Source organism: Pyxicephalus adspersus, chromosome 7 (assembly GCF_032062135.1).
Source record: "Pyxicephalus adspersus chromosome 7, UCB_Pads_2.0, whole genome shotgun sequence".
In the NCBI taxonomy this organism is placed as follows: domain Eukaryota; kingdom Metazoa; phylum Chordata; class Amphibia; order Anura; family Pyxicephalidae; genus Pyxicephalus; species Pyxicephalus adspersus.
The window spans coordinates 4,001,555-4,017,099 of NC_092864.1; the positions used below are offsets into that span (position 1 = coordinate 4,001,555).

The 15,545-nt window shown below is 45.6% G+C and overlaps 1 protein-coding gene across 1 annotated transcript; it reads left to right on the forward strand.

Moving 5' to 3' along the window:
* Positions 1-666: 666 nt before the first annotated feature.
* Positions 667-9,550, forward strand: LOC140334834 (nuclear factor 7, brain-like). The gene is made up of 9 exons (XM_072417081.1): positions 667-1,122; positions 2,099-2,173; positions 4,763-4,917; positions 6,885-7,352; positions 7,440-7,535; positions 7,660-7,893; positions 7,989-8,011; positions 8,117-8,247; positions 8,840-9,550. The coding sequence occupies exons 1-9, from the start codon at positions 921-923 to the stop codon at positions 9,376-9,378; spliced, it is 1,923 nt and encodes a 640-aa protein (XP_072273182.1). The 5' UTR covers positions 667-920; the 3' UTR covers positions 9,379-9,550.
* The last annotated feature ends 5,995 nt before the right edge of the window (positions 9,551-15,545 follow it).

Here is a 15,545-nt window from a genome sequence, read left to right on the forward strand (position 1 = left end):
ACCGGGCAGGAACACAGGGTGCCAGGAAGGGTGAGGGGCATGAAACACGGAGGGCCAGGGGGAGAGGAAAAGCGGGGTGCCGGGATGAGAGCAGCAAATGTGAGGTGCCGAGATGGGGGCAGGGAACGTAGGGTGCCGGGGGAGGGAATGCAGGGGAGCAGGGAATGCAGGGTGCCAGGGTGGGGGCAGGGAACATAGGGTGCCAGGGTGAGATGGGGGACAGGGAACATGGGGGCAACAGGGAATGCAGAGTGCCGGGGGGGGCAGGGAACAGGGGGAGCCATAGGAAAGGTACTGGGTACAGTACGGAGCACAGGGGGGTTATTTAGGCCTTGTAGCTCCCTGTCAGCACACAAGGCAGTGTACAATGGATTTCCCTGTCACTCCATGACAACAGAGCGGAGTCTTTACCGTGCAAATCACATGACCGGCTCTTCTGACGTCACTCCCTACCAACGACGTTACGTAGAGGAAAGTGGAACCTCGCCGACTCCTCGGGACACTCCGACCACCCACTGCTTCTTTCAGTCCAGAAATGTGCGCCTTCCGCAAACAAACCCGCCGCTCTTCACCCTGGAGCAGGCCGCGACCATCAGACGGAAGTACGCCACGGGTCACGTGAGAATCCTGGCGGCCATGTTTAGTGAGGGCATGCGTACGCACCGCCCACTTCATTGTACGCTGTGGGAGGAAGAGGTGTGACGGTCAGTACACGCAGCTTTGTTCATTCTCCATCTTGTCTTGGCAGACTGCGGTCCGTCCTTTGCTTTTCACACACTTCCCGCTCGCTCGTCGGGTTTCCGTGCAGGGCGTTGCGCTAAATTTCTAGGCCAAATCTTTTCTAGGCCTCTCGGCATCTCTGTGAGGTGATCCAGCAGTTTCCAGACCCCCCTCCTTGGTTTATCACGTGACTGCCCGCTATGGCTTCCCTCGCTCAGAACAATGATGCCGAGAAGCTGGAGGTGGCCCTGGGGGGAGAAGAGGCGGACAGCAACCCCGAGGAGGCCATGGAGGAAGATGAGGAGGACAACGCAGAGGAGGGAGGAGGAGAGGACGATGATGAGGACTTTACCGTACAGATCGGGGCCACCTACTCCTGTAAAAGGCAGGACGGCACCTACCGTGAGTACTTACCTCTATATGACCACCCCTCTCCCTATGGGGGTATATGGAGCACAGGGACAAGGGATTCTGGGTAATGGTGTCTGATCACGTGATTCATAATAATGCAGCCGGCACCATCTTTATGTGCAGGAACAATAACGTGTCCCTGCCATCCCCCGCTATGTAATGAAATCTGAATGAATCGCACAGCCAGTGAATCACACGGAGCCAGATTAATATTTTATAATGCTGCTTTTACCAAAATAATCCCTGGTCATCCTGCTGTAAACGTCCCTTTTCCAGGTATTTCCTCTTATAGGTAATATAACCCCCTGATGAATCCGACGTGAAACACGTTGGGTTGTATTTGTAATTTATTCCCCTGTTCATTCATCTGAAATGAATTTCCCTCTCTGCAGTTTCTATTAAAACAATGACTCGTTCTGCCACCTAGTGGCCACTTGTTGAAGTGCACAGCGGTCACAATAGGAAATGCTGTCTGGGTGAATAGATAGGTGAATAATTTATAAATTAGAGGAACTATACTCAAAAAAATTTAAATACACTTACCTTCAATCCTGCAGACTGGTCTACGTCTTCTCCCTATCCATACCGGTGCCGCCATCTTTGTCTTTTCTTCTGGGTGACGTAGGATGAAAAATAATTTGCCGATGTCGCTGCACATGGAAATTTTTCTCTTTGCGCGAAAAGGCTCCTTTCCTTCTACTAATGCCCGAGATGCTCAGGCATGTGCAGAAGGAGCGCCCAAGAGCCTCTAGGGATGTGTGACATAGGTATCCCGGGAGGCTTTGCACTCCCATTCATTCTTCAGCACCTAGGGGGCAGTACTGCACAGCGTTGTCAGAGGAAGCTGCATCCCCGGCACCCCAGCACTGATCTCTCTGCAAGGCACAAACATGGGGGGTGTACAGTGATATGGGCACCAATGGGAGCAGATTATATCAATCAATTCACCTCGTTCATTCTATTACAGATGACGCCGAGATTGTGAAGACCAGAATAAATAAACAGGCCGGCCGGGAGGAGTTCTACGTCCGATACATTGGTTGTAAGTAACACAAAGGTGGAGGAAATAAAACGCCTCATTCTGAGAATTATCGTCTGTTTTTGTTTTTCCAGATGTAAGACGCAGATTCTCTGTTGCATATTATTGATGATAACTTTCCCGTATCTTATAGTGGAAATAGGTTTTTAACTTATAAGTGATTGTGACAAAGGTGTGTGCGCTCTGCGGCGTTCTCTCCGGACCCTTTCTGCTGGGCGCACCACCCGGCACTTTTCAGTAACCACCCAGCTGTTTTTGGGTGGTTACTAAAAAATTGGGTCACACTACAGGGGCCACCACCAACCTACAATTTCTTCACATTTGGCTTAAAAAATTTCTGGGTCAAACCCTGCTCTGACTTCAATAAACCATCTCAGCCTATGTCTGTATTAAGAGGTCCTGTCACATCACCTGGCCACATACATTGCAATCTTCCACATTGTATATAGGCCTCACTCAAATCCAATTGGTCTTTTACACATATTGTAATATTTCACACCGTGCAATACATTGGTCAAAAATGGGACCATTACTATTTTATTTTTGGTGCACAGGAACTTGCTAAGAACCTCTAGGATGGGTAGAGGCAACCCAATGCACATCATAGCACATGAAACGTGCAAATTGGAAGGAGAAAACATGTCGAGATGATTGTGATATCTCAATCGGCACTTGTTTGATCCCAGGCAAGCTGGACAGTCGATTGTATAACGCAATTGAAATGTATGTGGCCAGCTGTAGGCCGGGAACACCTGAGAGCTTTTCATGTCTGTGACCAGGAATGTCTGCTACATCGGCCTCTTTCCTCTGATGTTTACATTGGCTCAGTGATAAAAAATGTCTTCATCTTAAAGCACTCACGTTACCCCCCAGCCTCCAATAAATACAGCTTTTACCCTTGAAAGTCACAGACGGTGAATATTATAAGGATCTACTAGAAGGAAACAAGATTTCAGAGGCTGCCATTAATAAGCTCCTGGATAATGGAAGCTGCATGGCTGTTGAGTATTTCTGCTTAATAAATGTTCCATATCCAGGATCTATCTGGCCAGACGATTCCTTTCTCTGGCCAGATTCATCTTCTGCTCATTCCATGCTCATGGAAAGTAATGAGCCCAAGGAAGTATGGCAATCTCTGTAATTCTCATATCCTGTTTCCACTCACTAAGATCATTACAAAGCACAAGGGGGCGCTCTTTGCGTCTGGAGGTAAAGAAGTTTAAACTCCGGATAAGGAAGGGATTCTTCACTGTAAGGTTTGTGAAAATGTGCAATGAGCTCCCTCAGGAAGGAGTTTCAGCAACTACTATAGATTGCTTTAAGCTGAATGATTTCTAGAAGCACAAAATATAACTGGGTAATAAGGCTTTAAAGTAAAGATAACAGAGACTGTTGATCCAGGGAACACTAACTTGCTTCATGGAATAAGGAAGGATTTTTTTTCCCCTGTTGGAGTAAATTGTGCCAGGGTTTTTTTGCCTTCCTCTGGATCAACTATGTCCATAGGGTTTTATACTAGGGATATGTTTATTTCCCTAGTGGTTGAACTTAATGGATTTTCTTATTTTCAACCTGACTTACTATGTCTCAGTAATATTTGCTGTCTCATGGTCCTGCATAGCTGTTACATTTCCAACCTCCTTGATTTTCTAGTGACCTGAAAAACCAAAAGACAAATACGTTTGTATAACAGACTGCAAAGCTGTTCACACTGTAAGGGTCAGCTCCTCGTAGCCTTTCTTTAGGCTGCATGACCTTTACGGTTGTGCAGCGTGTAAAGAAAACATATAAACATTCTTTACCATTCAATGTTGAGTTTACAATTCTGATCTAAAATGCGGTGTGAGTAGAATCTAAATTAAAATGTTCTCTCCAAAAGCATGGACCCTCCCAAGGCGGTGATGGCTGCTGTGTTAATGCAAACTTAAGCTTCAGCCAGGGTTCATTTTGTATACATCCAGCACACTGACTATCAGGGGTCTTCCTGCATTCCCCTGTTACACGTGTGGTATCTTTGTACTTGTTGAACAGTTGCTTTGAATAATGGAGTGCAGACCGATCACCCTGTGCACAAACCTCAGGTAGAATTTCTTTTCTGCCTGTGCAGAGAAGTGAAAGGCCTGGTGCAGGGACATCAGGCTTCCTCTTACCCAAGGGGCAGCAAGGAACCGTTGGACAAAGTTGTTGCCCCTCCTGATGACCTGCTGTTATATTGTGGTGTGCCTAGGATGGTCACCCAATGACTTCCTAAGCTCATCACGCCAGACGTCTGTTGGCCTTTGATTCTGGAATTATAACATAGACAAATGGTTATGCTTATCCAGGATGTGTAGAGGAATCTATCACTGGCCAGCTTGGTGTAAAGATGCCCCAGGTTTTGGTCCTTTCAGTCTGAATCTCTAATAATCCCCCCAGGTCAATTATCAGTCGTTAAACTTATTAGATACAATTGCCTTTATTCTGTCAAGCATTTCTCTAGTACCCTGGAATTCTGTGGTAAGTAATTTCATAATCGAGCCTCGCTCCCCCCCCCGCCTTCTCATTTTTTGTTGTTTTATGAAAATACCTATTGTGAGCTCACTTTTTCCGCAGTGGCTCGCCGTCAAAACGAATGGGTGGACAAAACCCGCCTGGTGCTGCCTAAACCATTGAAGGAGGATGACGCGGCAAATGGAAACGACCAAGACGTCTCTGAAAACGAAAAAACGGTCCAGAAGGAGAAAAACCAAGATGAACCTGAACCGAAGGTAACGCGGGCTGTCAAACCACTCCGCCAAGTTCTCGCCGCATAAATCAAAGCCTGTGAAAGTGTCACCTTTCCTTGTGATTTACCTGCAGTGTAGGTGCAGCTTGCAGGCTTGAAATTTGCGTTTTATTTTTACTTTATAGGTACTGTGCCGGCAATGATCGGTTTTATTTTCCTGCCTCCCATTAGTTTGCTTTTGGTACCTTAAAGGTGACACCAGGCAACCTAAAATTCATGAAAGATTAAGCACCATGTTGATTCTTTTATTATTTTTTGTTTTTCTTTTCTTTTGCAATTGGAGCTTTTATGAAAGTAAAACTTTTTTTATTCCATGCTGCCTTTTTGAATTTGCAGATTTGTTTTTCGTACCCTTCCATCTGTCGCTCTTATAAATGTCCCCTATCTTCCAAAGTTTTACTTTGATGTGCAAGCCTGCAGACCTGCCATCCATAAAACATCCGTGCAGTGATTGGGGACAGGAATGTTGTCCCCAAATTGTACAAATACTTTCTCTACTTATGCAAGTTTAGAACTGAGTGGAGAAATTCAGGATTTTCCATTGGGCTTATCCTATTCTAAAAAAAAAATGTGAATTTTCAAATAAAGGTGTTGTGTAGATGTGTGGTGTTTTTTAACAATTTCCTTCTTTTTGTGTTACGTTCAGTTTGTCAGTGGTAAATAAGTCCTGTTTAAAGTATTGTTTTAGTTTTTTTTTTTTGTCTCTCCATATGAAGAGTTTCGAGTCACTCAGCAGAGTAAACAAAGCACACGTGCAATGTGACCAGGGGTAAGGCTACGTGCACACATCAGATGATTCTTGTCTGATCGCCTCAGGGCTGATGTCGCACGAGAATCTGGTGTGTGCACAGCGTTTGTTGTTCATGGATCCACGAACAATGAATGGTCATAATAAAAGTGAAGGAGAGAGCCAAGCGGGGTGCCGCTCCATCATTCTCCCCTGTCTAGAAGAGAATGGTGCTGTATGTACAGACCTTTTGTCATTGGAAAGGATCATGAAAGATCTTTCCCAAGGACAAGTATTGCACGTGTGTACCCAGCCTAAATCATCAAATGTCATTTTATTGCTCCCAACTTCTGTTTTTTTTTTTTTTTTGTTTTTGTCCAGCACCCTCCCCCAGAAAATCTTTCGTTCCTATTAGAGAATTTAAAACATGGGAGTTTTTCAGGTCTAAGTGCATATTCATTTTTTTTAATGTCGACATTCTTTATTGAAGCCAGAACAGACTGTTCTTGCTTCCCACTGCACTTCCACAGTCTCGGCTGGCCCATTTGCCACTTAGACTTGTGAATTATTTTTATTTTTTTATCCTGGCTTCTGAAGTTGGGTATACCCCATTCCTCCATTAGCCAATTGTTAACTTTTTTTTTTTTTTTATTTTTTTTTCTTCGGGCTTCTTTTAAGAAAAGCAAAAACAATGAACACAAACCCATTTCAGCCTCTTGTTTTGCTAAGGTTGCATTTTACAACTTTTCATGGTTTTCTTTCCGCAACATTTTGTTGCGTTTATTTCCCCGTAATCTAGTAGTTGGTCTCAGACTGTTCATTTTCTCCTGGCGTTCTGAATGCTTTGCAAATCAAATTCTCAATCAGTTGATCTTTAATAAAGGCATTTTAATAATCCACTTAGTTCTGATAATGCATTTACCAGTCTTTGCGGAGAAACTTTGTGCAGGGCGATTTCTTTGTGTTTTGTGGGTGATTTCTGGGCAGTTTTGTGTTTTTAGGAAGTGAGGTAAAACTGTAACTGATATATCTACTGAATTCCTCTCATCTATTGTGCCAACACCAATGTTTAATAGATTACAACTTCCTTTTTTTTATTCTTTTGATAAAAGCAGTTACCTGCTAGATATAATTGCACGTGGACATTTAATAACCTGTTTCTTCCTTAACAATGTAGTGATGTAAATGGCCTTCCCTCAACTTCTCATTTTTCTTTTTTCTAGAAATCCAAGGTGGAGGTGAATGAAGTTGCACGGAGCAGCCCTGTGTTGGCATCTGGGGATTTTGCCGAGGAGCTGACCTGTCTGCTGTGCAATGAGCTCTTCAAGGATCCCGTCATGGTCGAATGCGGTCACAACTTCTGCCGCAACTGCATTGACAAAGCCTGGGTGGGTCAGGATACCTTCACATGCCCCGACTGTAAGGAAGATATAACCGAGAAGGGGTACACCACCAACCGAGCCCTGGCCAACCTAGTTAAGAAGACTGCCGGGTCCGTTGCTGCCCTGACTCCAGCCAAGCCTGTGGAGAAGGAAAAAGCCCGACCTCTGGAGAAATGCCCGGAACATGACGAGAGGCTGAAGCTTTATTGTAAGGATGAGGGAACCCTGAGCTGTGTCATCTGTCGTGATTCCCTGAAACATGCCAGTCACAACTTCCTACCCATGCTGGATGCAGTGGGAGTGTACAGAGTACGCAATTTGTAATATTTCTACTTAAACACAGAGTAAAGTTGTCTGTGCTTTTTATTTACCATGTTAGTCTTGTGTTCCTTCCAGACTGAGCTGTCTGCTATAGTGTCCCCATTAGAGGAAGCCCTGAAGGTGACTGACCAGCTGACCAACCAGCAGGTTGAGAAGATTGGACAACACAAAGTAAGCCAACTCCCAGTCCACTCATTAGATGGGCTGGACCCTTTCACATGGGTCTCTGAAAAGCTGTTTGTTCCCAACATCCCTTTCCCTATGCTGTAGTATCTCACACTTTTCTTCTCTACAGAACAAGCTAAAGGAGTACCAAGACCACATTGTGTCTGAATTCGACAAACTCCACAAATTCCTGAAGGAGCGAGAGGAGAAACTGCTGGATCAGCTTAATGAACAGGGTGAGAGTCTGCTGAAGGATATGGAGACCAACCTGGTGAAGATGCAGGAAAATCGAGACAACATCCAGCAGACCATCGGTGTGGCCAAGGAGAGAATGGACGATACTGACTCCATATCTTTCCTTACTGTAAGTGGGGCTTGAACAATGTAATTCTGTAATATTTCATCATTGTTTCAGGTTCATGGTACATAACTGCTTTTTTCCCCATTTTATTCCTGCAGGACATCAAGTCATTCATTGAAAAGTAAGTCCTTACATTTTTTTTTTTTTCTTTTGCCTACATCTTGGTGGTTTTGCAAACATTTGGTGGGTGCCTTACTCTTTAACACGCCTCTCCCTTTTACATCAGGTGCCAGGAGCAACAAAAACAGGTCACATCCACTGGAAATACCCTTCTTTCTAAGGAACTGTGCCAGGGCACCTTTAAAGGACCCCTTCAGTTTGCGCTGTGGAAGCAGATGAAATCCTTTATTACTCCATGTAAGTTCAGGCTTGTACATCAAACGACTCCCTGAATTGGTCAACATTTCTTTGACCTAAACTTTTGTAATGTTTTACTTTTTGATTGCATGATCTTTATATATAGTATCAAATATACAGGCTTGTAGATAAAAAAACGGAACTAAATTTTAGGGTCTGGCAGGTCAGTATTGTTGAAGGGGACAGGTGATGTCCCTTCTGCAATAATCTTTCTTACCTGCGCAGCTCAATTTTGGTTGCCAGGATACCCGGCTGTCCCTGTGTTTACCGGGACTTGCATCATCCGGGCCCAGCCAATCAAGATGGTAAAAATGAAGATGACCGTAACCTTCATTGGAATGAGGACAGGTGAATATAGCATTGTGTTGGGCTTGAAGGTATACACAAAGCTCCGTATTGGCTTGCTTTACAGGAAACCTTTACTGGAGCAGTAAGGCACAATCATTTAGAAAATTGTACTTGCCATTGTTGTTTTGCATTTGTAATCTAAAGTTAAGATTTTGAGATTAAAGTACACATTGCTCTTTAAAGGGTTGATTTAATGCATGGTTGTTTCTATCAGCTTTATAAACCAAAGCCTTTTTCCTTTTAGATCTTACTCCAATGTTGCTGGACCCCAGCACAGCTCACCCCAATCTGATCCTATCTGATGGGCTGACCAGCGTTAAATATGGTGACAACAACCTACCTCTCCCTGACAATCCCAAGCGATTCAGCCAGTGTATCCTCGTGCTCGGGTCTCAGGGCTTTGATTCCGGCCGCCATTACTGGGAGGTGGATGTGGGAGATAAAACCGCTTGGGATGTCGGCATGGCCAGCGAGTCCAGCAACCGCAAGGGTAAGATCAAGCTGAATCCCAAGAATGGCTACTGGGCCATCTGGCTGAGGAATGGCAATGCGTACAAGGCCCTGGAATCTCCATCCAAGACCTTAATTCTCAGCTCCAAACCGAAGAGGATGGGCGTGTATGTGGATTACGAGGGAGGCCAGATATCCTTCTTCAATGCCGATGACATGTCGGCCATCTACACCTTCATTGCCACCTTCACCGAGAAGCTGTACCCGTACCTATCGCCATTCCTGCACGAATCTGGGCGCAATGCTGAGCCCTTGCGACTTGTTCATGATTAATATTAAAAATTTGTGAAATCTCGACTAACGTTCTGTAATTTTGAAGTTTTTCTTTTTTTTTTATAAAATTCGTTTAAATTGTGACGCTATTGTCATGGCAACTGTTGATATTCATGGTTTTGTGCATTTTTTTTTAAATTTTGTTTAATTCAATAAATTAAAAAAAAAAGTGGCCAATGTGTCTTTCTCCAATTTTCTATATAAAATATCCTTTTTATTTTGGTTTTCTCGAGAGTTACCTATACCAAATAAAGAAGAAAGGCTCTGGAAGCTTTTTTCCAAGAAAGCCAAATTCTAGTCCTTGGTGATGCCTGCGGTCTCCATGCAGTCAATGTATCCCTATTAATAGGTTACCATGTGTGCACTGGGCCTTGGCAGGACTTTGCTTCGTTATGTCTGAACTTTGGAGAATAATGAGCAGCGCAGCAGTGCTATCCAGTCCAGCTTCGGATCTTCTAAAATTGAGACAGCAGTGCTTTAGTTATCACACTGCAGATATGCAACTCTGAGGAAGAGGACTTTGGAATTACTAGGCACCACTACAGACTAGGAAATAATCTGATCAGTTTCTGAAGGCAATTGCTTTGTGCATTTTTCAGGATCCATTTAGAAATGGCCCCTGTTGAATAACAAGTTTACTTTAACATCTTCGACTCCTCCAGAAGTATTCACTCATTTAGGAAAATGGGAATCAAGGCTATGAAGTTGAGGATTTGTACTGCTACCTTCAGAAGAATTTGAGTTCTTTCCTGCCGGACACTGGATTTATATGACGGCTGCATCTTATTGTAACTCTCACACACTGAAAAATCCATTAGAAAGCAGCATTGGTGTATGGCCTCATCTTGTAGGACACCTCCATATGCAGATTCTACATACTTGCTGAATACAATTTTAAGGTTTCATGGCAGTCGGTGCTTCCTGCAAACATGTGAAGATCAGGGCTCATCGGCTGTAATCCTCACCCCAGATCACTGCACCTCCCCCTTCTTGCCTCTAGTCTTAATTTGTTGGCCTTGGCTTTATTTTCTATCACAGTGCTGCTTCAGCATAGATTCCCCAAACCACATAAAGCCATCAAATCATTGGATCAGCCTCGCACCTTCCGGCCTGCACATTGTGAAGCTGCCGCGTTGTCAATGACCAACACACACACAGACTAATAAAAGTTTTGCGGATGCTACAAGTGGGTGTTATTCTCTTGCACTCTCCCTGACTGCTTTGTAAAGTGGCAGTGTACCAGGGCTGGTACTAGCCTTAAACATACTAAGTACCAAAAAACCAATAAAACAAAATCATATGCCTCTGGATATTACCTAGCGACTGTTGAACCAACAGAAAGAGATCAGTGACCATTGTTGACGGGGCTACTTTCCCTCAGAAACAAACCATTCCCCAGACCTTACCAGAATGGGGTTACATTGGGAAACCAAAACTCTCTCGAAGGCTCCCATATTGTAGAAAATTTTTCCCAGGTATCATTCAAAATACTAGACAGGCGTTCATTTAAGAATGTGTTGTCTAACCGGAGCAGCATTTCATGATATGGAATAGCTTATTGTTTCCAGTTCCTTGCAATAGATTGCTTAGCTGCTAAAATACCATACGCCCCTAAAGCAAATTGGGTTTTAGTAAGATTTGGAGGCTTAAATTGTGGTAGGGCCACCCAGGGATCTCTAACCACATTTTTCTAGAAGTGCTTAACAATCTAAACACCCTTCCCCAAAATCTATTAACTGAAGGGCACGTCCACTGTACATGTAGCTCACTACCCAATTCTTGAAGCCTCTAAAACATAGACCCGACTCTGCTGTGGACAGATGCCTCAGCCTAGATGGAACCATGTACCACCTCATCATAACCTTATATGCCAATGTAATCACATTGGAACTTTTAGTCAATCTGGTCCAATTGGTAAACCATTCCTCATAAGTTTTGGAGTGTTTGAGGTCCCTCCCCCAACAAGATACATAAGAGTGGGTGGTCACCGCAGTGATTTCTGTAAGTTTGTACAAGATTGTGATGAGTTTTGGGTATAGAGGAGTCCTGAGACAAATGTGCTCCAATATAGACACTCTGCCCATGCTAGTACACCCTCAGGTTAGCGAACCAATCCAGTGTCTGAGCTAGAGATACTGAAAAAAAAACCTACCCTGGACCTGATGTACTGAGCCAATAGCCTCCCATTTCAATACTCTGATCCTATCAAGCATGGAATAAACAGTGTCATACCTATGTACCAATCGCCAGTTGAATGCTACTGGTGACTCCTGACTGGTGGGAACAGGGGTATTCTGAGTAGTGGTTAGTGTTGTTGTTGTTGTTGTTGAGTAGTAGTGGTTAGTGTTGTTGTTCGAATTGGGTCGTCCTAATGTTTGACCTGAATATGACCGAATTCGGGTGGACCTTACCCGAATTTTGCTGAATTCGACCCTCCAACAATGCCTAGGGACCTCCCCCATGATGGCTAGGGCCCTCCAATTAGAGCAGGGATGCCCCCCTCCATGTTTGTTGTGGCAGGCAGCCGATTGGCTGTCAGTCACTGCATTCCACCCAGGCAGCCATCGGCCTATATAAGGCCAGGGTGTGCCCGCATTTACCACTCCTGACAGAGATTTGCTGATAGCATCACAACCTTTCTGTGCTGCTTGGCTTGCTTTCTTTGTCAAAGTGAAAAAGTGCTTTACTTTGGTAGACTGTGTCACACACACTATTAGTCAGATAGATAGTTGGATTGTACTGTATTGGTGCAGTCCTGAAAGCTACTGTACTCAGGTAGAGTGTTTCACTGTTAGCTAGATAGATAGTCAGTCAGTGTGTTACATACACGCAGCCAGAGACAGGGTCCCCTCGCTGACTGCATGCACAGTATCACATTTGCACTGCGAGACAGACACACAGACGCAGTGTATACTGTGCTGCATATTACAAGCGTCACCACTGAAGGAAAGTGCTGCATACAACACACACAGCGCACTTTGTGTCAACCCCCCCCTCCCCCAATCAAAAAATCCACTTACTGTACAAATTGACATATATAAAGCATATTAGCTACAAATTATTTTGCAGGGTGTCAAATAAAGAAAAACATTTCTACAATGTCTGGCAGCTTTGGCAGGGGTGGCAAGCAAACCAGTATGAGTTTGTTTTTAGCTGCAGACCCAAGAACAAGAAGAGCTGCTGTTGGTGGTGGGCGTCCATTATTGCAACACCAGGGAGAAGACGTAGTGGAGTACATGACCCAGCCTGGGTCAAGTGATTGTACCCCCTCTTCATCCCAGTTCAAGACACAGGCCTTACAGGTGTCCCAAACAGTCCATGATACACCTGTTCCTCCTAGTTCCTCATCAGCGGCTGGAAAGTCACGTGTACGGCAGTATGTAGAGGAGTCCCACCGAGGGGTTGGAGAGGCGGAGATACAATCATTCATTGAAAATGCTCAGTTGTTTGAGTCATCTGACGAAGAGAGTCAGTTCACAGGCTTTCCCCCCAGTTACTTTTCATCAGAACACTCTGAGCCAGACCACCCAATTCAAACTGGCTCCAAAAGGCCGCTGCTTCCTTTCGGCACATATAGGGAAACTCTCTTCTGATGATGATAATGATGTCCTTGACCCGACATGGGGCGAACAAGGAGATCATCATAGGCAGGAAGAAGAGGAGGAGGAGGTTGCAGAGCGCTCTCAAAGGGGTAGAGGGAGTAAGAGGGTAAAAGCTGTCCACACTCTGCATACTTTAATTACCAGTGAGGCAAGTCATAGACATAAATTGTCGGAAGCTGTCCCCACAGCTATGCCTCAACAACCGCGGACAGCCACCACGAGCACCAGCTACAGAGCACCTTTCGGCCCAGTTAAATGGTTAAATGTTCACCATTGTGGGCATTTTTTAATGTCCATAGTGATGACAACACTATGGTCATCTGTAAACTGTGTGCTCAACACTTGAAACGAGGCAAAAACCCAAACACACTTGGAACAAGTTGCATGAGCTCTCATTTAAAAAGCCACCACCCAGTAACCTGGCGGGAACACCTGGTGAAAGCACAGAGCTCTGTGCAACCACCTCGCCCCAAGAAGCAAGGTCAAACGGCTTGATCTTCCTCCGCTGCCTTTCCTCCTTCTGCCACCAAAGTTACCCGTGCTGCTGCCAGAAATTTGAGTGTGGCATGTAGCCGATCATTACCTTTTTCAGCCTCCACCAGCGGTGAGCAGGAGCTTCAACGCAGATCGGCTGCTGTTTGTCGCGTTGCTAGCAGTCAGGACCAGGCATCATTGCTATCCACCCCAACTTCTACCCCATCGTCCAATGTTTNTGTGGTTAGCATTAGCAGCATCCAACCTTCCATCCCCTAGATGCTGAAGCACAAGAGGAAATATGGCCCAAATGACCCCCAAACAAAGCTAATCAATGTGTCAATTGCACAGCTGATTGCGTTAGAGCTCCTCCCTTACCAGCTGGTGGACTCCAATGCGTTCCGTTACGCATTCTTGTGCGCAATCCCACAGTACGTTATACCTAAGCGACAGTATTTTGCTAAAAAATGTGTTCCTACTTTGCATGAACACTTGCAGAGCAATGTGTCCATGGCCCAGCAGCACTCAGTTTCTGGCAAGGTGCACCTGACAACTGACAGTTGGTCGAGCAAGCATGGAGTGGGAAGATATATTTCCTTTACAGCTCACTGGGTAACTTTGGTGGCAGCAGAGGAAGATGCAGCTGCACCAAGGCCTGCATACCTACCTCCGCCCAGAGCACGTCGCCACGCAATTTCCTCCTCAACCTCCACTTCCACCTCCTCCTTTGAATCTTGTGCCTCAACCTCTTCCTCCAGGGACTCTTTGCCGTGGAGACCCAGCACCAGCACCTCCCATTCGGCAGCATCTGTTTAGCGCCAGCACCAACCTGCAGTTTGCTATTTCGGTGCACAGTTCAGAAGTTGCCACACAGTCCTGAGGTTGCGAACCCTGGGTTTCCTCAGCCACACGGGCGCAGCCATTCTAAGTGCCTTGCGGGAGCAGGAGGAGAAATGGATAACTCCTAACAGACTTCAGCCAGGCAAGGTCCTGTGTGACAATGGGGCCAATCTGCTGGCAGCCCTGCATTGTGGGAAACTCACACACGTACCTTGCCTGGCTCACGTCATGAACCTGATAGTTCAGTGCTTCCTTAGGAATTACCCAGGCCTCCAGCCGCTGTTACTGAAGGCCAGAAAGTTGTCAGCGCATTTCCTCCAGTCGTACACAGCCAGTGCCATATTGGTGGATTTACAGCAAAATCTCAACCTGCCAGTGCACCAGTTAATGTGTGATGTGGCCACATGTTGGAATTCCACCTTTTACATGCTACAACGGCTGGCTGAACAACAGAAAGGAGTGGTGGATTACGTGACAGAGTCTGTTCGTTTCAGACGTATACCTACACTACCTTTCTTCAGCCCTGCGGAATGGCTGCAAATTGAGGACTTGTGCACTGTATTGTCACCTTTTGAAGAGGCGACCAGGCTGATCCCGTGGATGGCAAGACCAGGCAGAGGAGGAGGACGACCCAGTGCTGCTGTTCGACCCACAGGAGTGTGGGTCCAGAATTACCTCAGTTGTGGGTAGTTTGAGCCACATGACAGCCTTCATGCAGGAGTGCATAGCCAAAGATCCACGCATAAAACACATAAAAACAAAGTCTGATGACTATTGGATTGCTACATTACTGGATCCACCTTACAAGCCTGGGATACAACAACTAATCTTGCCCCAATACAGGGGACCTAAAATGCAGCACTACCAAGAAGTGCTCAGCTTTTCCAGCTGCCAGCAGCAGCAGGGATCCTTATGGCAGTTTCACCAGCCATGGGAGCCAAACAACTGCTTTAGGCGGCATGGGTGGCAGCAGCAGTAGAGGTCATCTAAGCCTAACTATGCAGGCTTTTTTTCAGTGGAAGCAAGCTGCCAGTCCGTGCAGCAATTGCCAATGACACAGAGGTACTCAGTCATGGTGCAGGAATACCTGAGCTCTGCATGGGACATCTGCAACCTGCAAAGCCAGGACCCACCGGGCTACTGGGTATCCAAGCTTGAGCAGTGGCCGGAGCTGGGAGAACATGCCATTCAGATCCTTGCCTGCCCAGCCGCAAGTGTGTTATCTGAAAGAGCGTTCAGTGCAGCTGGGGG

Excerpts from the sequence above, each read along its gene's own strand:
- LOC140334834 (XM_072417081.1), top strand. The coding sequence starts at position 921 with ATGGCTTCCCTCGCTCAGAACAATGATGCCGAGAAGCTGGAGGTGGCC. Across the intron at positions 4,918-6,884 it reads AAGATGAACCTGAACCGAAG|AAATCCAAGGTGGAGGTGAA; the intron begins GTAACGCGGGCT and ends TCTTTTTTCTAG. Across the intron at positions 7,536-7,659 it reads AGAAGATTGGACAACACAAA|AACAAGCTAAAGGAGTACCA; the intron begins GTAAGCCAACTC and ends TCTTCTCTACAG.